Raw genomic sequence first — 27,732 nt, forward strand, 5'->3', positions numbered from 1 at the left:
ACTGATTCCGGGTGGAGCTGGGCGCACAGCCGACGTGGAGCCGTCGTCCGGCCGTTTCGGTCCTGGCTCTAACCTGCGTGATGTCTCTCTCCCGTTTCCTATCCCCGTTTCGTGCAGCGGAAAGTCGCGTTACGTGGAGGTGCGAATCGCTGCTGGAACCTCAGTGTCGACGCCAGCAGTCGGCTAACAGATGTCTTCAACAGCGTGATGTTGACTGGCTCCCCTTCCTTCTATGATTGCTACAAGTCGCAGGTCAGTTACTCGGCTCTGCCTTTGTTAGAGGATTTTTTTCTCCATCAGGTCCAGCACCACCCCCACCCCCACCCCCCAGGCCATTCACATAGGTGTTTAAATTGCTCCATGTTTAGGACCAGACACCCGGTAACAATATATTTTTTTTAATAACTTTATTTATTTATTTTTGGCTGCGTTGGATCTTCGTTGCTACGCGCGGGCTTTCTCTTGCAGCAGTGGGGTCTATTCTTCGTTGCGGTGCGGGGGCTTCTCGTTGCGGTGGCTTCTTTCGTTGCCGAGCACGGGTTCTAGACCTGCGGGCTTCAGTAGTTGTGGCACACAGGCTCAGTAGTTGTGGTGCACGGGCTTAGTTGCCCCGCGGCATGTGGGATCTTCGCGGAAGGAGGGCTCGAACCGGTGTCCCCTGCATTGGCAGGTGGATTCTTAACCACTGCGCCACCAGGGAAGTCACCGGTAGCAGCATTTTAAATACAGAGTCTGCAGAATACACACTGGTTTCGAAAAAAAGTTAAGGAATAAGATTTTTCGTTGATTCTTATTTTTGTCTTGTCCTCAGCATGACGTGATGCCAGAAATGTAAGAAAAATCTGTATTTACTAAGACCATAAAATATTTCTTCCTTCCGGCGTTTATTGTAAGTCGGTGCAAACATACGTTTTATAATTTAAATTTTTCTTTACTCTTTTATTCTCTGGCTCTAACAATGTTTTTGATGACATGCTGCCTTTTACCTCACGTAAAACATTTAGTTTTGTTGTTAATCGTGTTAAATTAAGCTTAGGTTAATGTAAGCCATTTTCATTTGAAATTATTTAACCAGGACATCACTGTTGATATTGTTATACTTTGAATTATAACAATATCCTGAAATCAATAATTTTATTTAATTCACACTACAACATTGTATAGTATTATACCCACTGTACAGATAGAGAAACTGAGGCTCAGAGCATTTGACTTGTGCCCTAAGTGACAAAGCCCAAGTGGAACCCAGCTCTTTTTCACTGCCAAGACCAGCATTCCACTGCTCTCTGTAATGTTTACATGACTACTAAAATTTACTTGGATTTAATTTCAGTTGATTAAGCATAGCAAGGATAAAGTGATACATTTTGCAGTTATCTAGACTAATTAATATGCCAACCCTAAGCATTTGCATATTTAATTTCCAGAAATATTTTGACTGAGAAGGATCCAGATATTTAAAGTATAATTGTTTGAATCCACCACATTACTTTAGTTGCTTGTTTTATCCTGGCATATTACAGTTAAATCAATCTTTTAAAAGGATTTTTTCTAATACTCAAATCTTACTTTAAAATATAAAATATACTTGAAATAATACTCCCAAAATACATTTAGTTTCAAATACTGTTTACTTCATTTGATATTATATAATCTGAAGATGCTTATTTTGTTTAAGCAACTCTTTCAGAAAATGAACAATTATTTATGTCACTTTGGATACTTCAAACCTAAAAGAGAGTTAAGGGGGTCTGTGATAAAAACTGCAGAACTAAAGGAATAAAATTATGAAAGGTTCTAACAATAAAATCCTTTATAAAAGTTACTGCTAACAAACAGAAATTTTGGAAAGGCAGTTTTTAGTGGCACTCTTAGGAAAATCCCTTCTGTGCCTCAGTCTCTCCAGCTTCAGAATAGTCAACAAAATGTAAGCTATAAACGAGAAAATTATAATGTGTAGGTTTCAAATAGTAATCATAACTGGAATTTAAACAAATGGCTGTAAAATATTTGAGATTCTTGAAGGTGAGTGATTAGAAGGTATTAATTTTCATGTATTATTGGTATAAACTCAGTGAATGTTTAAAGTGTTGTTTTTCAATTATCATGTCTATGAAGAACAAAAGTTTAGGAATGTTTTGATCTAAACATGTTTTATCTCTTTTTACATAAATTTCGATTAAGAGAATGAAAGCAATTAGAAAATATTTTTAACCAGGATTATATATCTTCTATATTTATAAGAAAATACTATTTCTACTGTGTTTATGCCTGGATATTTATAGTTATTACATCTCACGTTTTACTAGCTCCTTATTTGGAGAGTTAAAAATTGTGAATCTGGGGCTTCCCTGGTGGCGCAGTGGTTGAGAATCCGCCTGCCGATGCCGGGGACGCGGGTTCGTGCCCCGGTCTGGGAAGATCCCACATGCCGCCGAGTGGCTGGGCCTGTGAGCCATGGCCGCTGAGCCTGCGCGTCCGGAGCCTGTGCCCCGCAACGGGAGAGGCCACAACAGTGACAGGCCCGCGTACCGCAAAAAAAAAAAAAAAAAAAATTGTGAATCTGGGCTTCCTTGGTGGCACAGTGGTTGAGAGTCTACCTGCCGATGCAGGGGACGCGGGTTCGTGTCCCGGTCCGGGAAGATGCCACATGCCGCGGAGTGGTTGGGCCCGTGAGCCATGGCCGCTGAGCCTGCGCGTCTGGAGCCAACGGGAGAGGCCACAACAGTGAGAGGCCCGCGTACCGAAAAAAAAAAAGAAAATTGTGAATCTATACTTTCAGACTATTTTAAGTATTTAAAATTTGAGGGGGCAGTATTTTCACTGTACCTCAATCCCTTTGGGAAGGAGGCAGGACTTTTAATAATTCATTAAAATCTTAAAACTCAAACTTTTTATCTTATTTACTCAAAATTCATTATAGAAGTGTTAAGAAAAAAGGAAATGAGCTTGTTTTTTCTTCTAATTGTAATATCTTTAAAATTTCTTAAGATATAACATCTCATCTCATTTTTACACTTTCTCTTGGAAATACAAACTAGGCTGAAAATTAAAGATATTGTTTTAAAAGGCCCTAATGTAGGAGTAAGAAGGCCTTGAGATTGGGTTTTAGTTTTGTCACCTCTTAGCTCAGTAACTTTTAGCCTCCATTTCCTCATTTTTAAAATATAGAGAATATCCATGTCATAAGATTGACTGGATACAATAATGTTTGTGGAATTTCTTTGAAAATTCTATGTAAATGTACATTCACTTTTTTTTCACAGATTGGGGGCAGTAAGACTGAGTTTTCTAAATGATTTATCAAAAATAATACTGCTATAGTCCACACAATGCTCATCTGTTCAAAAAATTAAAATTGCAATAACTGTAGGTGTTTTATACCAGTGATAAGCAACAGGCACTGAACGGGACCAAAATTTTCTTGGAATAACCACGCCCACTTGTTTACATACTGTCTATAGTTGCTTTGGTGCTAGGACAGCAGAGTTGAGGAGTTTCAATAGAGACCTTAACACAGCAAACGCTAGAATATTAATTATCTGGCCCTTTACAGAAAAAAATCGCCAACCCCTACTGTAAAGTAAGCTTAAGTGGCTAAGTCTAGATTTGTCTCCCAACTCCTCAAATTTCCTATTATTTGGCTAATATTCTGTAATAAATGCAGTTTTGATTGTGTCTGGTATACAAACATGTCTTTAAAATTTCAGAGTGAAGACAATGTTGACCTAAGGCAGACCTATGCTCCACTTTCTTCATCAACAGAATATGCAAGTTCTGTAGATTCTTCACTTTTCTATGCAACATCGTCTACGTATGGAGATGATATTAAACAGCCCTCTAATTCTCAGATCAGTGTAAAGAACAGGTAAATTAATAAATTAGATTTCTGAGGCTAAATGAAGTGTTTTTAAGTTTGATTACATGGGAACCTAGTTGCATTAGCTCTTTGTTCCCTATATCAGCATTTTTATGTTATGGCATTATAATTTTGTTTATCAAACTTTTAGGAAATCTTAAACGGGATAGTTACGTGTGTATAATTTTTTCTTATTACTTTTTTTCATTCATCAGAGGCAACCCTGAGTAAATCTTAAGTTCCTCTTTCTAAAGATAACTTACATAAATGAGTTACAGTTTTTCAATTTATTTTTTAAATCCAATTCTAAATTTTCGGTAATTTTTCCTTCACAAGTATACAACAAACAGGATTTTATCAAACATAAGATACTTTAATTATTTTTCTGTTCAATTCCAGTAATAATAAGGGCCTACTCTATGTCAGATTCTCTCCTACTGGGGATATTAGAATTAACATGGCAAAAATTATCCCTGCCTTTATAGATCTTACAGTAATGATGATGATGATGACGACAACTTGTCAGGCACTGCAAGTATAGTGAGGTTTAAAAGAAGTAGTATAGAATATTATGGGAGCTTACTGCCAAGAGAAGCTTAAGGGAGTGACACTACTTTTATGTTAATTATAATAAGGGAGCAGTTAATAGAGGCCGATGCATCTTTAGTTTAACCAGGACATAATTATTTTTAAAATCTACTAATTAATTAAATAATTGTTAAAAAAATTTTAATTTGGTAAGTTCTCTAAAATAGTGATTTTATTAGAAGGACTATATAACATATAATTCCACAAAAAACAAAAATATTTTTTAAGTTGGTACATGTTCATTGAAAAACTTCACACTTTACAGAAATATATAAAGGCAAGCAGAATTTTACCATAACCTTGCCTCTCCACCTCCCAGTAACAACTATTAACAGTTTGGTATATATTACATAGAATATTTTTCTAGATATATACTAACATTATTAAACAAAAAAACTTTATATTGAGTCTTTTTGAAATAACAAGATGTAGTGGAAAAAGCATTAGACTTGTAGGCAGACCATTTATTCAGCAAGTGTATAGTAAGGCATGGCAAATCACATGCCCTTGCAAAATTCAAGTTTCTTAATATCACACATGATCATTTATTCAACAGCTTAATGATTACTAATATCTTCCCTTCCTGTCTTATGAAGATCAATGAAATTTTGAATGTTATGCAAATATAAGGTATTTTTATTTATTTCTAAAATGTCCTAACACTATGAAATGATAGACATAAAATATGAAAAAACAAGAAATTACAATTTAAAACAACATATTACTTCTAGGAACAAATTACCCCAAATCCATAAGCGGTAAAAAGGCACCAATTTTCCATCTCCTTGTGGCTTTTACATTTTGTATTATTTAGATAGTTTTAGTCACTAGGTAGGATTTCAGGTACATGGAGTACAGTCACTTCTTCGGCAAAGACTTAGGGGTAGCCTCCAAATCTTTTACATTTAAGGGACAACTGCAATGTTGCTGTGATATCTAGGATGACCATATCACATTTCACTTTTTAATCCAACGTTTAGTATGAAGAGTCACAAAATAGAGCAACAGGTTCATATGGTTTTCAAATCACAAATGGAAAAACTGAGCAAGTGTTGTTGATGTAATGATGTATACTAGGACTAAACATGATTTCAGGAGCAGCCATGGTACCAACCGTGTCTGCAACATCATGGATCAGAGATTTGTATCTTGATCACCTAAAATGACTAGCATGTGTTTTGGAGAAATAAGAGGTAAGCATACATTGTGAACTAGACATAGGATTTGGAATGAAGGAGAAATACTTATGTAACATAAACACTATGCTAAAGTGGAAAATATTCTGAGTTCCTGTTCCCTTTTTTTTTTTTTTTCTGTTCCCTTTTTATTTGAAATGATGGTATAGAGTCAATCCAAATATTTTATCGCAAAATAATGGCAGAATAAGTCTGGAAATAGAAATCAATATATTGTATTTCAATATGAGCAAAAGTATTTACATGTGATATTCATTTATCTTTAGGATTCAAACAGAAAGAAATGACTATGGTAGTGAAACAGACTTATATGGACTTGTGTCTAACATTTTGGAAGAGCAAGATAAATCACAGCCATATTTCACTGAGGGGTTAGTATATTATATAAGCTATACAGTGTGTAGTAAACCTTTAAATTCCCAGGTACTAGATTACCCTATTAACTTTTATTTTTAGTTAATAGAGGATCATCTGACAGTAGACATCTTAATTCAGATATTTGTTTTGAGAAGCCTTGATTTTGCTGTGGTGCTTCCCATACAATTCAAAGTTTAATTTGCTATTAAGAACTTTCATTTGTTGGGGTGTGCTTAGAGCAGGGGGTCTGAAGAAATGGCTCGTCTGTTTACAACATACCTGACAGGAATCTGGGTTCATTGTGACAAGGGGCACAAAACTTGTGGCCTTCCTATGAACAAATACCCAACACGTATCCCCCTGCACCTCCATGTGGCTGCTGGGCAGGACCAGTGGGACAGGGCTCAGTACTGGAAGGAAAGCTACAGCATGCAGTGGGGGAGTTTGCCACCTGGAGCCTGTCTGGTCCACGTGTGGGTGGGCCATGAATGGTCTTATAGGCATAAAGGCTTTGAACCCCTCTCTTCAAAAAAGCAGAAAAATAGATTCCAACTATATGCCATTCTGGAAAAGGCAAAACAATGGAGACAATAAAAAGATCAATGGTTGTCAGGAGTTTGCGGGGAGAGGGGAGATGAATACATAGAGTACAGACGTTTTTATGAGGGGTGAAAATACTTTGTATGACATTATAATGATTTTATGTCATCATACTTTTGTCCAAACCCATAGAACATGAAACACTATTCACTTCGTAAAGTGAACCCTAAGATGAACTAGGGATGTTGGTGATTATGATGTGTCAATGCAGTTCAGCCTTGGTTAAAAAAAAAGTCTTAAAAAGAATTAACACTCGGGGTAGACGTTTTTGGCAAAACTTTTGTTTCACTTTTATATATGTATACACATTATATATGTGTGTGTTTGTTGGATTGTGATGTAAAATGTGCTTTTTAGATTAAAAAAGTTTGCAGGCTACTGTAGTTATACTGGCAAATAAAAGACTAATTTTTTTTAAAAAAAGAACTTTCACTTGGAAACTTGCATAATTATTCTTGCATAATTCAGAGCTATTTCCCTTGAGTTCATGAGCTAAAATTTGGCTTAAAAAATATACATTCCAAGGACTTTTATACTTATACCTACAAAAATAAAACTATCATTACTGCTGTGCAGAAGTATGTATGGATTTTATTCATACGGTAAAAAATTTTTAAGTATGCTTTAATTGTTTTATTTGGGTGTGGAAGCCATGTTATGCGGCACGTGGGATCTTTAGTTGCAGCATGCGGGATCTTTGGTTGCGGCCTGTGAACTCTTAGTTGTGGCATGTGGGATCTAGTTCTCTGACCAGGGATTGAACCTGGGCCCTCTGCATTGGGAGCACGGAGTCTTAGCCACTGGACCACCAGGGAAATCCCAGCACATCTTTTTTATTTAAAAAAAATTGAGGTCAACAACACTTTTGTATTATATAATAACTTAATTAAAAGAAAAACTTATTTTGGTTTCTACTTACTATATATAAACAATTCAAGTGGGGACTTCTCTGGTGGTCCAGTGGTAAAGAATCTGCCTTCCAATTCAGGGAACACAGGTTCGATCCCTGGTCGGGGGAACTAAGATCCCCCATGCTGCGGGCAGCTGAGCTTATGCGCCTCAATGAGAGAGCCCGCATGCCACAAACTACAGAGCCCATGCGCTCTGGAGCCCGTGCACCCCACAACTAGAGAGAGAAAACTCACACGCCACAGCTAGAGAGAAGCCCGCGGGCCGCAACATAAAAGAGCCTGCATGCCTCAACAAAGATCCCACGTGCCGCAACTAAGACCCGACACAGATAAAAAAGAAAGAAAGAAAAATAAATTAAAAAACAAAACAATTCATGTAAGACCAGGTAGTCACCAGCCTCAGGCCTTAGTATATGTCTCTTGGGAAAGTATAGTGAAGACATATTAAGATTAAAATGCATATTTATATAGCATATAGCACATTTCAAGTTATAGTTATTTGGATGTAATGGCAGCTTATAAGGCAAAGTTGGAAAGGATTAGAGGTTGGTGAGGTGGGGCAATATAAATGTTTTTGAAAGCCTTTCCTACCTTCTCCACTAAGAAAATAAAGACTTTTAAAACCTAAATTGTAATTAAATGTATTTACTTGTTCTAGGACCTGCTCCTCCAATTTAAAGTCAGTTTGGCCTGTGAACACAAGCAGATTTGCAGATCACCATGACCTCTTAACAGAAACCAAAAGGCCAATAGATACAGCCATCTCTCAGCAAGCTTTTTATACTGGTGAATCTGTGTCAGCAGTGGAAAAGCAGTACCTGCATAATAGTAATCTGATACCACAACAAAAAATAGATGAACTTTATCATGGATTTACTGGTTTAGACCTTGAAGAACAATGGATGTACCCCTCACGAAGTGATCATTCTAACTGTTACAGTATTCAGACAAATGATACAGCTAAGACGGCATTTCAAGAATATCTATCTATCAAAAACTGTTTTACACCCCACATTGGTCTGTCTGACATCATGAAAGAATCAGGAGTTGATACCTACTCTTATGGAAGAGAAAAAATATGTGCTAAAGGTCTTGAAGCACCATTACAGCAAAAGAGGGCAGAGATGTTTCTTTCCCAATTTAATAGATACAATGAAAATGCAGATTATTGTAGATACCCAGAATATGCTTATCCTAATAAGGCTAAGCTGAATAAGTGTTCAAATTTTAGTGTCCAAGATAGTAAAAAATTAGCCAGCGGCACACCTGAAACACCAACTGTAGAAGCAGACACCCACACAAAGTTATTTCAGGTTAAACCAGCAAATCAGAAAAAAATGGAGGCGACAATACCTGACCAGCAGAATTTCACATTTCCAAAAACTATACCACATCTGACAGAAAAACAGTTTGCAAAGGAAGCATTTACTGCTGATTTTGGCTTAAAATCAGAATGTGGACTAAAACCTCACACAGCTTGTCCAGCTAATAATGATTTTGTCAATGTCACAGAAAAGCAACAGTTTACTAAAACTGACCCCCCAAATTCTGAGTATTTTAGGTCAGTGAATTTACTAGCAAACTCAGCAGCATCTTCAGGCAGTATCAACTTAAACAGACCAACTTGGATGAATGTCCAAACAAAAAATAACACTCTTATTCCTTATCGAAATCAAGGTAACTTGATGAAATTAAATACTCATTTAAGTGCAGCTTCAAAAGGTTCTAACCATTCTTCAGATTTCCTGCAACTACCATCTACAAATTTAACAGCAAATAGCAATTTATTTCAGAAGTATTGCCAAGAAAACCCTTCAGCATTTTCTAGTTGTGATTTTGGTTATAATGGTGCAGAAAGAATTCAATCTGTCAGTCACATGAAAGGACTGACAAAGACTGGAGAAGAAAATCTCTTTGAATCTGTTACCGATAAAAAAATAAAGCAGCCAAATGGATTTTATGATAACTATTCAGCTCAGCAGTATGGGATCATTGAAAATGTAAACAAACATTATTTTCAAGCTATGCCCCAGAGTGGCCATTATGACCCTGAGGAAGGGCCAAAGCATTTAGATAGCTTATCTCAAAATACATATCAAGATCTGCTGGAGTCACAGGGTCATTTTAATAGCCACAGACAGGGAAGTGGAGAGAACAATATTAATAGCCGTGTGAATCGCACACAGGTGTCATGCTTTTCTAATAATTATATGATGGGAGATTTAAGGCATAATCAGAGTTTTCAACAACTTGGTTCAAATGGGTTTCCCCTAAGATCCACACACCCACTTGGCCATTCAGTTGTTCCACTGCTGGATTCCTATGATTTGTTTTCTTACGATGACTTAAGCCATTTAAACCCGTATTTCAATGATATGATGTATGGTGATAATTCCTTTTCTGGTTTTGTGCCAACTTTTGGATTTCAAAGACCAATTAAAACCCGTAGTGGACCAGCCAGTGAACTTCATATTCGTCTAGAAGAGTGCTATGAACAATGGAGAGCATTAGAAAAGGAGAGAAAAACGGTAACACAAAACTATCCATTTAGGTGTAACTTACTATATCCCCTTTGCCTGTCTTCATTTTATTTACCTTAGTGTAGCTTAAGAAAGAGTACTTGCCTTATTTTTAAGTTGCATTCTTCTATAATGTGTAGTATTTGTTAAGTTCATGACTATAGAGAATTAATTAGGTAATTTAGAGACTAAAAATGCTTGGGGTTTAAAAAAATTTGTTATTTTAAAGGTTATTTTGCCTATTAGGTAGACTTTTTCCTTAATGGGTTAAAAGTTTATTTCTTTGAATTTTCTAAGTATTAAACTATTGGAGTGTTTAGGTATTTTATGCATTAAGTGTGACAGAAAAGTACTGTGGTACTGTGGTTTGTATTTGTTGCCTTTTGATACCAAAACAATTTTTATCTAAAGGAGTAATTTTCAATTTACTTCTTAGGCCTATGAGAAATATTATTCATGATTGAATCATATTTAGAAAATTTAGCATCTAAAAGTTATATAATTTTTTTACAGACTGAATTGGCCCTTGCCAAAAATTATCCAGCGAAAAAGGTATCGAGTACTAATAATACTCCAATTCCAAGGCTAACCTCCAACCCATCTAGAGTTGATCGCTTAATTGTGGATGAACTTCGAGAACAAGCCAGAGTAAGCTGTGAAAATATCCAATAGCAGATTTTTTAAACTGATAAAATTTTAAAATGCTTCAGCAAGTTAGAATTCTGAAGGATTTTAAAATCACATTTATGTGTAACTCTCTGAAATGTATTCTTTTCCATGTTTGGACCTAGAACTATTAGTTATTTAGGAAAGGGAAAATAGCCCCACTCAGTCATTGAAATAGTAGGTTTAATAGTCTAAGTGGTTCCTCTTCAAGAAACCCAAATTAGCAATGGAACTAATCCTCAACAGAAAGAAAAATTTTTTTAAGCAAAAATCATTTTGCCTTTTACAGGGAAAGTCCCATTTCTTAGTCACAAACATTTGTTTCCTAGCTTCATGAGCAAACTGCTTGCATTATACAAGATAGTAAATTAACAGGAAATTACCATATTTCATTTTCTTAACTCTGTACTCTTAACTTTAGTTTTGGCTGCGTTGGGTCTTCGTTGCTATGCATGGGCTTTCTCCAGTTGTGGCCAGTGGGGGCTACTCTTTGCTGCAGTTGTGGCCAGTGGGGGCTACTCTTTGTTGCAGTGCATGGGCTTCCCATTGCGGTGGCTTCTCTTGTTGTGGAGCACAGGCTCTAGGAGCATGGGCTTCAGTAGTTGTGGCCCACGGACTCTAGAGTGCAGGCTCAGTAGTTGTGGCAGACGGGCTTAGTTGCTCTGCGGCATGTTGGATCTTCCCAGACCAGGGCTTGAACCTGTGTCCCCTGAATTGGCAGGCGGATTCTTAACCACTGTGCCACCAGGGAAGCCCACAGAGTCTTATTTTATTGAACATTAGTTTCTTACTTGTACCATGCTGTCTTTAAAATACAGATATGAACTACTTCAATGGAAAAAGATTGATTTTACCTAGCTTTCAGCCTCATTCAGTTGTAATTTTTAATCAAATTTGTAAATTTGTACAATGGAATTTATCAGTGGTATAGTCAGATACTGACATGGGTTATAGCCAAACGTTATAAAAACTTAGTTCTTCTGTTTTTTTCTTAAAACTGTTCCAAGTTAAATTTTCTTTTTCTCAGTAATACATTTCTAGGCAATAAATCAAAGGATTGCTAACTGTGGATATTAAGAAATATACTTTTTCTAGCCTTACTTAGGCTTCACCCTAATTTAGAAGGTTATGTTTATAGCTGTTATAATAATTTTGTTTATCTATATTTAGCAACATTAGATCAGTAATACACAAAGGGCAAAAATATTTTTATGTGTACCACTTTCTAGTTTGCTGGTTTTGTGGAATTCTGAAAAAAATCTTTTAAAAGTTTATTAAGGGCTTCCCTGGTGGCGCAGTGATTGACAGTCCGCCTGCCGATGCAGGGGACAAGGGTTCGTGCCCTGGTCCGGGAAGATCCCACGTGCCGCGGAGCGGATAGGCCCGTGAGCCATGGCCGCTGAGCCTGCGCGTCCGGAGCCTGTACTCCACAACGGGAGAGGCCACAGCAGTGAGAGGCCTGCATACCACAAAAAAAAAAAAAAAAAAAAAAAGTTTATTAAAAATCACCTGTGTAAATTTCTTTCTTTACACTTATCATTTATTCAAAATGATTGTCTTATTTTAAAAATACATAATTTGTAGTTCACTGGAGTTTTTTCTATGGTATTTTCTTTTGTTGTCTTATTTTCCCCTCAAGAATCTGGCTGGTTGTACAGTTGGGAAGAAAATATTTTATACCTGTACACTTGTGTTTTCTCCATGAGCTTAAACTGGGATAGACTTATTCCAAAGAAACTTGATAGGAGTGTGAGGTTAGAGGCATCATTCAGGTGCTTATTAATTGAGAGGTATTTTTCTACTCTCTCCAATCACTGAACACCAAGTTCTTAATGTGAATTTTAAATCATTTAGCTCCCAAAGGCAATTATTGTATTTATTTGATGTCCAAATCCTACTTACTCAAAAACTGCTCTTTCCTTACACCTTCCAAGTTTAGAATTTGAAACAAGTTAGGCATATACAACTATGAAACGTACTACCCTTACTGATATACAGTGCTCTTCTTTAAGCTTAATTAACCAGAAGATTGAGACTTCCTGATTTTCCTTAGCAGTTTTGACAGTTATAGGATTTATTTTGTATTAGTTCAGCATAAGTTTAAATTGGTATTTTGTGGATTATGGATTCCTTAAAACTACCGCTAGCCAGTATTATTTCTGATTTCCAAAAGGAGAACTTTGGAGGCCCAGAAAGGAATTGCTGAAGTCAAGATTAATCAATCTAGGATTTCTCCTTTTTAGCTCAGTTTTTTTCCCTTTTAATTACAGTAACTCCTAATAATGCTCTATTTGCAGGCTATTCTCTTATTTGCCAAAAAGAATGTCATATCTTATATTTGCACTTACTGTTAATAACACGGAAATATTTGAATGTTTGACTTTTTCATTGTTGCTTATTCCCAGTAACTGACTACCCTTAAACCTTTTAGAATTAACATACACAAATAGGTACAAAAGACTGACTTTCCATCTTTGTTTCCCCCAGCATGGTGTCAGGACATAGTAAGCATTCACTTATTTATTCATTATTACTGCTCTCATCTCTATTCTGCTTCATTGAAGATTTGTTTTAAGTTGCTGACAGGGCAATGTGGTTACATGCCTCATCAAAATTTAAAATGTTTCCCTCAGGTTGTGACTTTACTGGGCAAAATGGAACGGCTTCGAAGCTCTCCCCTTCATGCCAGTATCTCTACAGCTCTTGATAGACACTTGGAGTCCATTCACATTGTACAGTCACGTAGAAAGGACGAAATTGTTAATGCTTCAAATCGGCAAAGGCAAGGTGTTCCTAGATGCCAAGATGACAGAGGTACAAACATTAATGCATATTCTTTTGATAAGGCACTGAGATAATTTGAATGTTAATAAAATCAGACTCTAAAGTTAAAAGGTTGAATTTCTAACATTTATACTTATCTAAAGAATAAATTGTTAAATGGTGCCCACATAATTTACTCCAGAAGTACTTTGATCTATTTTGCTAATATTACCCATTTAATTATAATAACTCTGTTAAAGTCTGTGTTCTACCTAAAGCATAGTCATGGTTATACAAGTCAGAAATAAATACAAGTATCAGCACTTTTAAATATTAAGTCAAGTACTTTGGTTAGCTCAGTCAATAGCTATCCTTCTTTTATAAAAATAATGTTTGATCATTTAGTAGCACAGCACGGGGTTTTATGAGTTAAGGGTTACTTAAATGGCATCTGATATGAACTGACCCCAAATATTTCTTTTACAGATGTTTTTGCCCTTGCTTCAGCAATTAAAGAGATGTGTGTGGCTACTCGGAAAGCACGCACTACCCTGTGGTGTGCACTGCAGATGACCTTGCCAAAAACTGCCAGTACAGCCGGCCAAACAGATGTGGAAAAGGCTTCACAAGATATAGTAAACTGTGAAGATAAAGTCCATGAAAGCCTAAATAGTAGCAATCCAATGAACCAGAGAGGTGAAGCAAACAAACATTAAGGAAATGCCAGCAGAAAGAAGAATAAAAAGCTGATAAGTAAATGTATCAAAACATGCTAAAAAATGTTAATGAACTTGTCAAACTTGAAAATTTCATTACATTAATTTTCTTTCAGATTTAAAGGTAATACCTTAATGAAGTCTAACTTCTATTTAAAAATCTTCTATTTGGAATGAATCAGATGTAGTTTAAAGTGAACTCAAAGCTAAAGTTGACTACCCTAGGGGTTCCTGGGTAGTCAAAGATAACAAGTTTAAGTAAATTAAATATTTCCTAACAGCTAAAATATTGCTGAAACCCATTCTGCAGTGCAGGTAAATGCAAATGTGAAATTCTTCTAGAAGATGTTTCATTTAGGTCTGCCTTAATAAGTATAATTCCAAATAATGAATCTAAGTGACTGTAACCCAATTATGGCTACAGTCTAGTAACCAAGACATAGTTTTGATTGTGATATAAAAGTGTTTTCCTTACAAAACTGGATAATACCTAGGGAACGAAGGAAAACAAGGATGAACCCAATATTCATGTAAAAATTTAATATTTAAAATACTACCATATTTATAAATTTGAAATCTTACTACCTAAGTATATGGAGGAAAATGCATCTGATTCTCCTAAAGCAGGGATAAAAGTGCCAGTGAAAAGACCATGCAAGTTACTGAATATAAAGCCTGTTCAAATCATTTGTGTATATTCTTTAAAATTTAATTATACTATCAATTATTAAATATTTCCAGTTTTAAAGTATTTTAATTGAATCAAAAACAAAACATTTCCTTTATCTGGATCTTTTAGACTTGATGCACAGTAACTAAAATAATGAGTATTGTTTTAATATCCTTAGTTTGCTGCCTTTTATGAGGGTATCACGAAGTTCTAAAATGTATTTTAAGGTTAATCTTTAACTAGTTTAGTTTGCAATTGGTTAGTGTATATTTTGTGTAGTTCTGTTCATTAGTTTGCTTCTGTATTTTTTTAAAAGCGTTCTTGAAAGCTTGGCTTTTTCTGTTTCTCATCACTTAATATCTTTGTATGGAACCTGAGTAATTCATTAATATGAAATGTTGGTATTATGTGACTCAGAAGATCTTGGGTTTTAACATTTCTAGCATGAGTTAAACTATAATATAATGTATTGATGAAATTTAATTGAACTATCCTTGACTAGAAACACTAATGTTTCAAATGTTGGTGTTTTTCCTAGTTTTAGAAATCCTGGTATTAAAAAAAAAAAAAAGTGTAATCACACCACATAAATTTTCTTTAGATGATATTCAGAAGAAACTGATTGAGAATGCAGGATTAACTGTAGGGAGAAACACTTTGATCACTGAAATGCCTTAGAACTACCCAAATGAATTACACTGAGGGTAGTCAAATAAAATAGATCATCCCACCACAGTCACTGCATAGAAAGTGGTTAAGTTTGATGTAAGACATGTTGGGTGTTATGAAAACAAATATTGAACTGAATTTAGTCTCTCAGGAAAAATAAATAAATTACTTTGTTGAAAATATTTAGTTTCGTTTTTTTACATGTTTGTACTAGTTTTTTTAAAATATTTATTTTCTTTTATTCTTTTTTGGCTGCGTTGGGTCTTAGTTGCAGCACGCGGGATCTTCCCTTGTAGCGCGCCAGCTCTTTGTTGCGGTGTGTGGGCTTCTCTCTAGTTGTGGCTTGTGAGTTTTACTCTCTAGTTGTGGCACACAGGCTGTCCAGGGCGCGTGGGCTCTGTAGTTTGCAGCACACGGGCTCTCTCGTTGAGGCGCGTGAGCTCAGTAGTTGTGGGAGCCGGCTTAGTTGCCCTGCGGCATGTGGGATCTTAGTTCCCCGACCAGGGATCAAACCGGCATCCCCTTCATTGCAAGTCGGATTCTTTACCACTGGACCACCAAGGAAGTCCCTGTATTAGTTTCTAACATTAAGAGTCACTCATGCCAGAAAACCAATTAAATTTCATTTAACTGATAAGAACTGGTGGTAAGTTTTAAATTTCATTATTAACACATAAATAATAGTGTTAGTAGATAATAAACCAATGCCATTCAGATATCCTTAGATCTAACCGGACCTCCTTCAAATAAATTTTTGTTCTGCCTTTGTGCTAATCCTGGCAAACCAGAATAAAAATTCTGGGGAAACTTTTACATGACAGTGGTCAGAAATTAAACACTAGTCCATTAACAAAATACAAACACAAAAATTCTTTGAAATTCTGTTAATCAAGTCACGCTTTGGATAACTCAAGTTAGTAGGTTGTTCCTTTCTATTGTATACCCTCTAATGGATGGTTCTTAAGCATTGTACTTCTGAATTACAACCTATGAATAATCTGGTACTATAACATTTTAGAGGGTTGGGAATTAATGTTATGACCGAAATTCCAAATTTGGCCTAAAATGTCAATCGTACCACAGAAAATATGGTTGTTTAAAATTTGCCTTTTGCCGTATTGAATATTTTAGACATAAAGGATTTACTGGCACCTGAGTTAACTGGATAACCTTACTCAAAGACTAATGAGCTGATCCTCTTTTTCTGTTTAAGCATTAGTTCAAGTGTACACTAACTATAACCTATGTAATAGAGTCCCAGAAGAAAGAATTGCCTACTGTTATAACAGATTGAAACTAGAACCCTTCAAGGGTCTATGGATATAACTTGACTCTGCTTCAGAGACCAAAATCAAGGTGAGAACCAACCAAAAGTCCAAAATATGGGTTATTAAATTAAAATAGGCTCTCTCATATGCTATCTGTAGCCACAGCCACATATGAAACTAAGACTCCAACAGTACTTCAGAGACTTCAAAGCCAATCTACTGACTGTCCAAAAGAGAAGGTAATCTTTCTGATCTCCTAATATCCAACTCATAGAAAGGAAAACTGAGGCAGAGAATTTATGGATTCCAGGAAGAGGTTCTACTAGCAGAAAAGATAACTGGGCTAATCAAAACATAAGTAAAATTCAAACCCATTCCTAAGTGACTATCCACACAGAACTCACTTCCAGGTGGAAGGAATCAGAATAAATCAGAAGACAGTGATTTAAATAGTTTATTTTTTTAAAAGGTGGTTATTTAAAAAAAATTTTGCAATGCCACGGTTATAGGAGTGTACAGAGGTGACACATCATTTCCTTAACCATGCGTTTTACCTTCCACAGAAAGGTAAAAAAATTTGTTAATCTCATAGTTAATGGTATAAAACAGAGGTCAGCAAACATTTTCTCCGAAGGGCCAGGTAGTAAATATTTTAGGCTTTAAAGGTCACATAAGGTCTCTGTCACATATTCTTTTACAGCCCTTTGAAGATGTAAAATCCGTTGTTAGCTTGCACCACACAGAACCAGACTGGGCAAAATTTGCTTGCTGGCAGTTGTTTGCCCACCCCTGGTATAAAATCTACTTTCTGTCTTGACAGAGGAATTGCTGTCTTCAGGCTTCTTGACAGTCTACTGCCTGAAGTAGGGAAAGGCCTATTTACAACCGAATGTGGCTTGTGACAAAAGTAGACATAGAGGAGAGTTCCTACTCACTTTTGACTCTCCCAAGCAGTTTTTCCATTCACTCACTCATTCAATAAATTTGTTGCACCTACTATGTACACTCTTAAATATCTTTGTGCTAGCAGAGATTTCCAGTGTTTCTTCCTTAAAAGGGTTTCTTTAAACTTGTAATTATCAGGTCCTTATATGTTTTAGGGCAGATCAGGATTAAAATCTCTACAAGCACTCAAGAGGATTCATGATTATAAAAAATGAATCTAGCTAACAATGATATCCTTGCACTCAATACTGACACATCCTTCTTAAAATCACAGCCCAGGGCTTCCCTGGTGGCGCAGCGGTTGAGAGTCCGCCTGCCGATGCAGGGGACACGGGTTCGTGCCCCGGGCCGGGAAGATCCCACATGCCGCGGCAGCAGCTGGGCCCGTGAGCCATGGCCGCTGAGCCTGCGCGTCCGGAGCCTGTGCTCCACAACAGGAGAGGCCACAGCAGTGAGAGGCCCGCGTACCGCAAAAAAAATAAAAATAAAAATCACAGCCCAGATAGGGAAAAATATATAACTATCTCTTATTAAAAGACACTTTGTTTCCTACCATAGGCTGAAACTTTTAAAAAATCTCAAATGTAGAACATCCACCAAATAACTTCTCATTTTCCTAGTTTGTTGCCATGTAACATAAAGTCTGGATCCAGGTGGGGCTCTTCATCGGCTTCCTATTTCAGCCATAAAACAATACATTTAGGGGTGAATACTACTTCTGAAGCAATTGACACTCCTACATTTCATCTCAGGGAAGGAGTGGCCATGATTCTGCTCCTTCAGGACAAAAACTGTCAGCTTTCTGAATATTCCTGCTCTTTATCCCAGGTGAGGGAAGACTTTTTAAAGTGGCCAAAAGGAGTACAGGACTTCAGTATTAAAATATAAAGGTTGCCCCCATTCCAGATCTTTGGTACAGACATCAACTACAATAATCTGCTTACCCACATCACAGAGACATGGCACATTTTGTAATTAGAAGTGTTTGTGATTTTCCTTTTGACCATGTAAACAAAAGGGGAAATGCCTTGGGAAACCACTTTTGCAATGTTTTCTCATTTCTCTTAAATACACAAGTGCACAACCAGTTCTCCCCTTGACCAAGTTCATGAGGAGAAAGAATAGAGTGGACCAAGGTTATCGCTTTCGCTCTCCTCTTTGAGTCCTTTTCTTTTCCTTTTCCTTGCGCTCCTGCTTGGCTAGCTTGTCCCTCTCCCTCTGCAGCTTGTCCTGTTCCTTCTTCCTTTGGGACTCATCCCGAAGAGAGTCTCGCTCCAATTTTCGGGCATTAAGGACATCTTCCACGTTGGTGTTTCGAAACAGGGCTACAGGTGAGTTAAGGGATGAGGGTCCAGGTCACACAGGTCTCAACTACTGCTCTCTCCTCATTCTTGCTGTCGTCTCTCTACATGCCAAGTCTTCAATACTCTCTACCTATCCCTAGTCTTAAAAAAAAACCCTTACGTTTATCTTTGGTCTAATGGGAAATCCTAAAACTACCATTAGTAAAAAATTAGAGTAAAAATCTCATTCAGACTTATCTGAGTGTTAAATATTTCATGAAAATGAAATTTCACAATTTCAATGAAATTAAAATTACTATTTCAATAAGTACTTATTCACTGATGCAATATTGTATAGTATCCAGGCTAGTTTTAGTAACTACAGTATTAAACTAACTGGCAAAATTTTTATGTACTTGGCATTATTAAAGTGCTTGAAAAGAGTTAAGTTGTTTAACCGTACTAAACTTTATCAGGTTGCTTTTGACCCTAGACCACTAAAGCTTAAGTGAAAATCGTGTTCTAAGGAAATAAGTTTAACCAGTTAGAAAACACCTAGCCAAAAACTTTACTCTTCATTTCTTACAACTTTAAAACATAACCTGTTACTACCAGACAAGCTCCTCTTTACACTTAAAACATAATTTTTTTCTGCTTTAGTGCTTTAAAATGAGTAAGTCTCACTGAAATAATCCCCCTTCTCAGATAATCCACCATACTCCTCACCTTTAAGGCGGATTTCTAAATCCACGTTCTCTAGGAAGCTGCTCATAAGTGATTCTGTTGGTAGGGATTTTCCTCAGCACGTATGTTTCAATCTGTCCGTATTTTAACTTAAAGTCTTCAGTGTTTGTAGTCTCTTTCCACTGAATTATAAGATCTTTGAGGACAAAGACCAAAACTGCAGTATTGTTCTATTTGCTTCCACATTGCTCGGAAACCCAGTGCCATACGCAAGGAATATAGATTCTCATTTTCCCTTAGAAATCCTTTCTCTAACCCCTTCACAGTTCATGTTAACATATTTTCTTTGGGGAAAATTCTTGCTAAATTGACTATTTAGTACTGTCCTAGGACTGAGGCTCACAATGCTGGCCTGACCTGTGTCATTGGAGGTAAATGGAGCCCCCAGCAAGGACAGTAAAATAAAAACTGACCCACAAGAATATTCTATGGAGAAACACATGGGGGTGGACACAGAGAAGGATACATTTCTCAGAACCAGTGCTCATCATGGTGGCACCTGAATCATCCTTCCCATCTGCTTCAGTGAGTGACGTTAAGGAAAGTCAGATGGAAAACAAAGGTTAGCACATCCCAACCCAACATCAGAAAATAGTGACTAAGGTGATGGGTAGGAAAAGCGCGCTGAATGGAAGGACTCTGTCAGGGATATGACGGTAGACCCAGGAGAGTCATCTTGGGAAGTCTCAACTTGGGGAAGACTGCTCAGAGCTTCTGTAAAATCCTTATCTGTCAGAGGCTGAAAAGAAACTGAAGCTGGTCAAGGTGGACTGCCACATTACCTGGGAGCCAGGGGATGGCAAGATAACCTCAAAAACAGTGGTTCTCAACGTGTGGTTCCCAGAACTTGTGAGAAACACACATTCCTGGGCCCCACTCTGGATCTACTAAATCTAAAACTGTGGGGCATAAGGCCCAGCAATCCTCCAGGAGAACCACTGCTTAAAACATTCTTTTCTAGCCCAAGAAATGAGATTTTGTAGTTGGAACCTCAGCTCTGCCAAACCTGGCAAGAAAAATCATGAGGGAAAACTAGAAGAGGAGTTGGCCCCAAAGAGCCTGAGAATTCTTTCCTAACCTAGTGACGTTTCTGGTATGATGTCCACTCCATTCAAGCTGGCTCAGTAAGCTAGGCATTCCCTAAACAGACTTCAAATTCACAGGGAACCAGATCTGCCCCCACCAGCAACACTTGCTTTTCACACAGTCCCCGCTCAAATTCCAGGTTTATTCTGGTGTTGCTTTGGGGGGTTCAGTCTCACTTTGGGGGTTCAGTCTCACTTTTATTAATTATGTGGTCACTGGAATATTAAAAAAAAAAAAGATTCAAATGAAATTGCTCCAAATTTGGGAATCCAAATTCAAATCCAGGTTCTAGTCCTGGTTTTGCTATTAATTCTTTGAATGTCTCTGATCACCCATTCATCGCTTAGTGCCTCAGTTTCCTTATCAACTGTGAAAAAATATAAAGATGGATCATACATGTAACACTGTACTTCACAGAAAGGTATCATACAAATGTAAAGAATCGTAAGTGGAAATCAGCTATAAAGAATCACAGCTAGAGCATATTTTCTGAAAACATAATAACAGTGGTCCATTCAGGCATTATTTGTTTCACACTGAAGTTTTCAGGAACATATAGATTGTGTCTTAAAAAATGTAAGTCCAGTATCAACCATTCCAACATCATTCCTCACGCCCACCGAGGGCTACAGATCACTGCCATTTCAAAGGAGAAAATTAAGCTATAGAGGGGGATTGGCAGCTTCCCAGAGCTCACTGTAAACCAGCAAAGGCTTTTGGCTCAAGCCTCAGGGAATGGCGCTGAGACTCCAGAAAGGATATTCCTCTTCGTCTGTCACGTCAGCATACTGCGCCAGGAGCGCAGCTTTCCTCTGCTTCTCCTCTTCTGACACCATCCTGGGCTTCACCACAATCTGCGCCTGCTTCTCAATGAGGGTGGCAATGGCCTGGACCTCATCTGGGAGGTGGTGGGAGGGAAGGGAGGGACAACAAGGTTGTATGTGAGAGGAAACACGCTCACCGAACCACTAGTCCACCACCCTGGCAGTGCTTGGAGTAAAGGCAAGGGCATCTGCTGACTCCTTAGAGCTCTGGGGTGCAAAGGACGTGCCTCGGGGGCCAATGAGAAAGGCAAGGAGAGGCCGTGAAGGCCAGGCTTTAGGTCTCATATCCGTCTTCAATCAGAGCAGCCCTGCTTTTACTTGTTTTATATATTGAAGTTCTGCTGCTTTAAAAAAAAAAAAAGGTTAAAAAGCACTGCATGAGAACCATAGACAATGAAGCCTCCAAACATGAAACTTTCTCTCCTCTCAGCTCAGAAGCCAAAGAGGGAATCTAGCACCAACTTAAGCTGGCCTATTTCATGTTGATAATTATGCTAGGTGAAATTCTTATACTATTTTAAAATAAAATCATCTGTTAACTTCTCCATTCTCAAAGAAAGGAGGCAATGGTGTAAAGCAGTGATTCTCATGCCTGGCTGCATATCAGAATCATCTGGGGGAGCTTTAAAAAAGAGCAATGCCTGGGTCCCCACCCCAAAGATGTTTATGTAATTGGTCCTTGGTGCAGCCCAGGCACAGGCACTTTTATTTATTTATTTTTAAAATTTATTTATTTTATTTTATTTTTGGCTGTGTTGGGGCTTCATTGCTGCATGTGAGCTTTCTCTAGTTGTGGCGAGAGGGGGCTACTCTTCACTGTGGTGCGTGGGCTTCTCATTGCAGTGGCTTCTCTTGTTGCAGAGCACGGACTCTGGGCACATGGGCTCAGTAACTCTGGCATGCAGGCTCAGTAGTTGTGGCTTGCGGGCTCTAGAGTGCAGGCTCAGTAGTCGTGGCGCATGGGCTTAGTTGCTCCGCGGCATGTGGGATCTTCCCGGACCAGGGATTGAACCCGTGTCCCCTGCATTGGCAGGTGGATTCTTAACTACTGTGCCACCAGGGAAGTCTTGGCATTGGCACTATTAAACGTACAGCAAGCAATTCTAGTGTACAGCCATGACTGAGAACCCACATGCGGATGGCTTAGAACAGATTCTGTTCAAGTTTGGATTTATGATTTGAGCTTTCTGCAGCTGATTTGTCATCCTAATGGTAACATCTCTTTCATTTTAAAGGGTGGAGGGTTTAGCTGAATAAAGTAAAAGACCAATCATAATTTGTGTTATGAAATGAGAATATGAAAAAGATGGGAAAATATAGTTGACCCTATACCTGCAGAGCAAATCTACAAGGGGGAGTGGGAAGAGGAATGAAAACGAAAAAGGAAAAAACCACAATGAAGAGAGCCATGGTCAGCTGAAGCGGAAAAGTGTAAAAGGAAAAAAGAAAACCAATGTTCAGTTAAAAAGTTAAAGTAGGACTTCCCTGGTGGCGCAGTGGTTGAGAGTCCGCCTGCTGATGCAGGGGACACGGGTTCATGCTCCGGAGCCTGTGCTCCGCAACGGGAGAGGCCACAACAGTGAGAGGCCCGTGTACCGCAAAAAAAAAAAAAAAAAAAAAAAGTGAAAGTAAGCTGCTCTGTGTTTGCCAGTTTAACTTATTTTAGGGCAAATGAGCATCCACTGGAGAAAACTAAAAACTCTTTCTCTAACAGCTGTAGAGATTAGACGTAAAAACTCCAACTCTACCTTCTTTTTTCACTTTGGTGACAACATTCTGAGTTTCCGACCATCGTTCCACAATCTCCTTGCAGATGTTAAGAAGGGAATCTTCTTCCTGGTTGGAAAAGTAGACCAATTAATTTCCTGAGAGCCCTCAACCTGAACAAAGTCTATGCAGAGGGCAGAGCTCCCCTTGCTGGTGATGAGAAGAAATCACAGGGAGGGTTTGGGAGCCACAGAATAGAGATGATGTTTCTCTTCTGAGGCTCCAAACACAGAGGTAATCTCCTATGTGTGAGTCCCAGAAGCCACACCTGCTAGGTCAAGAGCACCCACCCCATCCTGTCAAGCTCCAAAGGAAAGGATTCTCACCAACTCCTTTTGGGGCAAAAACCTGTTGCTTGAGTCAAAACTCTATGAAATCTTCCTTGGCCAATTTACTCAACTCAGAACACTCTCCAAAGTTTATCAACTTTCTTGCTGGAACATATCCACGAGCTTGCTGATCCATAATAAAGAGAAGTTAAGTGAGTAGATGGTCTCCTATACAACCATCCCTCTGTCCATTTTTCATAAGCAGACATATTCTCCACACCAACCAATCTTCCTCCTTAGCATGGTATGACAAAAAGGATGTTGGCTTTGGTGTCAGACTTACTTAAATTCAAATCCCAGATCTATGCGCAAGTTTCTTAACTTTTCCAAGCTTCACATCTTCCCAGGATTTGAGAGAGGATGAATGTGTATAAAGGGCCTACAGTCCTAACCGCTGGTGGTCCAGCGGTTAGGACTCTGTGCTTTCACTGCCGTGGGCCAGGATTCAATCCCTGGTCAGGAAACTAAGATCCCACGTGCTGTGCACCGCCAAAAAAAAAAAAAAAGGCCTACACCACTGGGCAAAGAACAGACATTTCAACAAATATAGGTCTTTCCCTCCATCTTCATTATGGCTGCCTTCACCACCTTCACCTTCTAGCCCTCAGGATGAGTTGTCAGTGTTCACATTTCCTAATGTGTCAGGCACCGTTCAAATACATAAGAACTCTCAGAGTTCTTAAAACAGTCTCAAGAAGCACTCTCAATTTAGAGGTGAGGAAACCAAGGCACAGAGGTTAAGTAACTTGCCTAAGGTGATACAAGTAATAAGGGGATTAAACAGGATTTGAACCCAAGCATTCTGGCTTTGAGCCCACGTTCTCAACCGTTATATTACACCATCTCTCAGAGAAAAGTAAGGAGAGGCAGAACACAGACTTACTGTGGATATCCTTACTCTGTACCCAACAAAGGATTCCATCCTCTACCCTGCATACTTTTAGCATGCATGCCAGACATACTGGACTTCTTTGGTCCAGAGTTCCTGACTTGCAAGGATCCCCAGCAGGAAAAGCGAAGGGAGAGGAAAAGAAAAAAGGGTAGGAAAAGGAATGGAGAGGCAGAAGAGAAAGGGCACTCTTGGAGGACGAGGTGGTTTTTTCCCCCAATCTCCTCATCCAAACCAAAGAAGTTCATTCCTCCATTCGTTCATTTATTCATCCAGATGGTTCCTGCCATATTCAAGGCACTAAGATGAGTGCTAAGAGACGAATGAGAAACAGTCACTAGCCTCATAACACTTACAGTTTAGAAGGCCGGTATATAAACAGCTGTGACGAAATGTAATATCCTGTTTACTAAACTCATTGTGATAACCATTTCATGATGTATACTGTACACCTTAAACTTATGTAGTGCTGTAAGTCAGTTATATCTCAATACAACTGGAAGAAAAAAATGTAACATCCTCCTTAATGCTATGATCCTACTTAAAGCTGCTCACCCCTCCATTCCACTCCTGATCCTCTTACAATGCTCCTTTTTTCCTAGCACTAATCATTTTCTAACATACTACATAATTTACTGATTATGTCTTCCCTTACCGGAATATAACCCTTTGAGGGCAGGGATTTCTGTCTATGTTGTTCCCTAAAGTACCCCAAGCACTTAGGGCAGTGCCTGGCCGATGGATATTTTTATCCATCAATAAAAATTTGATTAATCAGTCAATCAGCGTGGGACTTCCCTGGCAGTCCAGTGGTTAAGACTTCGTCTTCCAGTGCAGGAGGTGCGGGTTAGATCCCTGGTGGGGGAGCTAAAATCCCACATGCCTCACGGCCAAAAAACCAAAACATAAAACAGAAGCAATATTGTAACAAATTCAATAAAAGACTTAAAAAAAAATCAATCAGCGCCAGTGCAATCAGAAGGAATAAAGGGAAGGATGGCAGAAGTTTTTGTTTACTGTCATTTGCTCCCAATTATATATACTATTCTTGAATCTTACCTCAAATTGTTGCTGACAAACTTCTAAATTCCTAATATTGAATCTAGCCCAATATGGCAATTGATTTGGCTATGCCTTTTGTTTTTCCTAGAATGGGATCTGGTACAATAGTCGGGAGCTTTTATATGCAGCCCAACTGAGAGACAACAAGCAGTGCTATGAGTGATGTGTTTGGTCTATACCATATTCATTGGCCTTGCTGCCCTGTAAAGTTGCTCCTCAGTTTTCATGGACAGGACCCCTGCCTCCCCATATCATTCCTGGCCAATTCTTCCCAAAGTCATTTTCTACATAGAAGGGGTTGGGGAAACTGTGAGAAAATTAAGCATGGTGTGTGAATTGGGCAGAGGGGGGGGAAGCCACCTTAAAAATGAGTTTGTCTTCTGCAGTTTATGCAAACAAGAGGGAGACACAAAGAACCAAATCTGGTCTAGATAACTCTTCTACCAAGAGACTGTTAAGAGTCTAAGGCAAATTCATGCCTGCCTTCATCAGCAGACATGCAGTTCTAAGTAATGATACAATGTAAAGAACAGGTTAAGGAGCTGGTACCAATGAGTACCCAAATTACTTCAACTTCTTTTTCATGGAGTCTTTAGAAACTTCCCAGTGGGAAATTTTTTAAAAAGTAACTTAAATTGCTTGCCTCCTACTCTTTCCCTCTATGACCTGCAATGTAATAGTTCAAGGAAAGAAGTTATTCCACTGTGTTGTATTTCCACTGAACTTACGAGTTGCATCACAAGCTGTGTTAAGGCTTTCCCATTTATAGGTCAATCTCACCAGAGCAGGCTCTGGAACTAAAAGGGGGCCCTTGCCAGGAGGCCCTGGGACAGCTGCACTAGTGTTATGTTTTAACCACGTGACCAGTCAATGAACTGCACTTTCACGAAGTAAGTGTAGGTAGAGATGAGGGCAGGAGAAATGATTAGGTTGGAAAAGTGGACATCTTGGTGACTTACCACTTAAATACAGTTTAAAGCACAATTTCTGGATTCTTGAATTTGCTTCTAAAAGGCTAAGTATCAAGTTTATCTCTCTTCTTTAAAACTCTGATCTCTCTTACTCCCCAACCTACTCCCCCCAATGATTACTGCATTTCTAAATACAGTAAAGGATCAAGCACAAAATTTGTTTCCATTCTGCCTAGGCGTGAAAAGACCTCTACCGCCTAAACGGACCTTTTTTGGACTCCTACCTCCAAAATAGGAAACCGAGAGGGTACCTCCTGCAGGCTTTTGTCAGGGGCACTGCCTCTTAAAGGGCACAGACATCTCAGAGCACTTAATTCCCCCCTCTGAACACTGTCAGCGGATGGGAATGAAATTGGTTGTTAGACGTTTATGATAAAACTCATTTAGACATTTCAACGCCTTTGGAAGAATACTCACCCAGCTCATCCACAGGCATCTGAGAGGGCCTTGTCCTCAAGAATAAGGTAAAGCCTTTCCTCTCTATGCACCTGCAACCTTCCGGCTCCCAAAACCCTGGATGGGGAGCAACCCCCTTCCCCCGAGGCCCAGGGCTCAGAAGAGTATTCCTTTCCCAGGTGAGACCACTAATCCTCTGGGACACCAAGTAGGGGAAAGGGGATACGAAGTACTGACAGGGGCCGGCAGAGAGGCTAAAGGAATGTGTCCGGGCTTCTCACCAGGAAAGCAGAGAGGATACCCTGCAGAGCGTCCAGCTTCTCCTCTTCCTCCTCCTCCTGAAGGACACCCAGGATGTAGGCACCGTAAACGGCTCGGTCCACTCCCAGCGCCTCCAACCGTCCGTCTAGCCACGATTCAAAGCCGCTGCCCCCTCCATCGCTCTCGCCGGAGGCAGCAGCAGCCACTGCGCTGGGCGCCGCCATCTTGGGGCCAGGGTCCTGCCAGCCCCCAGGGCGCCTACCGCAGCGCCTGACGGGCCGCGCCACGGGCTCACTGCGCATGATCAGAAGCGAAATCCACGCCCCGGCGCGCGGGGCGTAGAACCTCGTCGACCCGTAGTGACCTGCCGGGTGTTTTGTACCTTCTAAGTAG

The 27,732-nt window shown here is 38.8% G+C and overlaps 2 protein-coding genes and 1 non-coding gene across 4 annotated transcripts; 2 read left to right on the plus strand and 1 right to left on the minus strand.

Annotated features, from left to right (window-relative positions):
- Positions 1-437: 437 nt before the first annotated feature.
- Positions 438-27,720, minus strand: CCDC43 (coiled-coil domain containing 43). Of its 2 annotated transcripts, XM_032616469.1 has the most exons (5): positions 27,360-27,705; positions 23,413-23,500; positions 21,603-21,738; positions 20,221-20,279; positions 17,219-19,052 (listed from the first exon to the last, which is right to left on the minus strand). In XM_032616469.1, the coding sequence occupies exons 1-5, from the start codon at positions 27,639-27,641 to the stop codon at positions 18,865-18,867; spliced, it is 753 nt and encodes a 250-aa protein (XP_032472360.1). In that variant the 5' UTR covers positions 27,642-27,705; the 3' UTR covers positions 17,219-18,864. The 2 variants fall into 2 exon arrangements, with proteins under 2 accessions (XP_032472361.1, XP_032472360.1); XM_032616470.1 differs by lacking the exons at positions 17,219-19,052; positions 20,221-20,279 and adding an exon at positions 438-749 and having other exon boundaries at positions 27,360-27,720.
- On the plus strand, positions 821-15,619 carry MEIOC (meiosis specific with coiled-coil domain). The gene is made up of 6 exons (XM_032616098.1): positions 821-831; positions 5,910-6,014; positions 8,170-10,039; positions 10,544-10,678; positions 13,330-13,510; positions 13,946-15,619. Exons 1-6 carry the CDS (start codon positions 821-823, stop codon positions 14,173-14,175), a joined length of 2,532 nt encoding a protein of 843 aa, XP_032471989.1. The 3' UTR covers positions 14,176-15,619.
- LOC116746511 lies at positions 6,225-6,354 on the plus strand. The gene has a single exon (XR_004347768.1). It is a non-coding gene; the product is annotated as a small nucleolar RNA SNORA11 (small nucleolar RNA).
- Positions 27,721-27,732: the final 12 nt, after the last annotated feature.

This window comes from Phocoena sinus, chromosome 20 (genome assembly GCF_008692025.1).
Source record: "Phocoena sinus isolate mPhoSin1 chromosome 20, mPhoSin1.pri, whole genome shotgun sequence".
Lineage (NCBI taxonomy): Eukaryota > Metazoa > Chordata > Mammalia > Artiodactyla > Phocoenidae > Phocoena > Phocoena sinus.

Excerpts from the sequence above, each read along its gene's own strand:
- MEIOC (XM_032616098.1), top strand. Across the intron at positions 10,040-10,543 it reads TAGAAAAGGAGAGAAAAACG|ACTGAATTGGCCCTTGCCAA; the intron begins GTAACACAAAAC and ends ATTTTTTTACAG. Across the intron at positions 10,679-13,329 it reads AACTTCGAGAACAAGCCAGA|GTTGTGACTTTACTGGGCAA; the intron begins GTAAGCTGTGAA and ends TGTTTCCCTCAG.
- CCDC43 (XM_032616469.1), bottom strand. The coding sequence starts at position 27,641 with ATGCGCAGTGAGCCCGTGGCGCGGCCCGTCAGGCGCTGCGGTAGGCGC. Across the intron at positions 23,501-27,359 it reads GTATCCTCTCTGCTTTCCTG|GAAGAAGATTCCCTTCTTAA; the intron begins GTGAGAAGCCCG and ends TTTTCCAACCAG. Across the intron at positions 19,053-20,220 it reads GAGCACTGGTTCTGAGAAAT|CCCTGTTTCGAAACACCAAC; the intron begins GTATCCTTCTCT and ends ACTCACCTGTAG.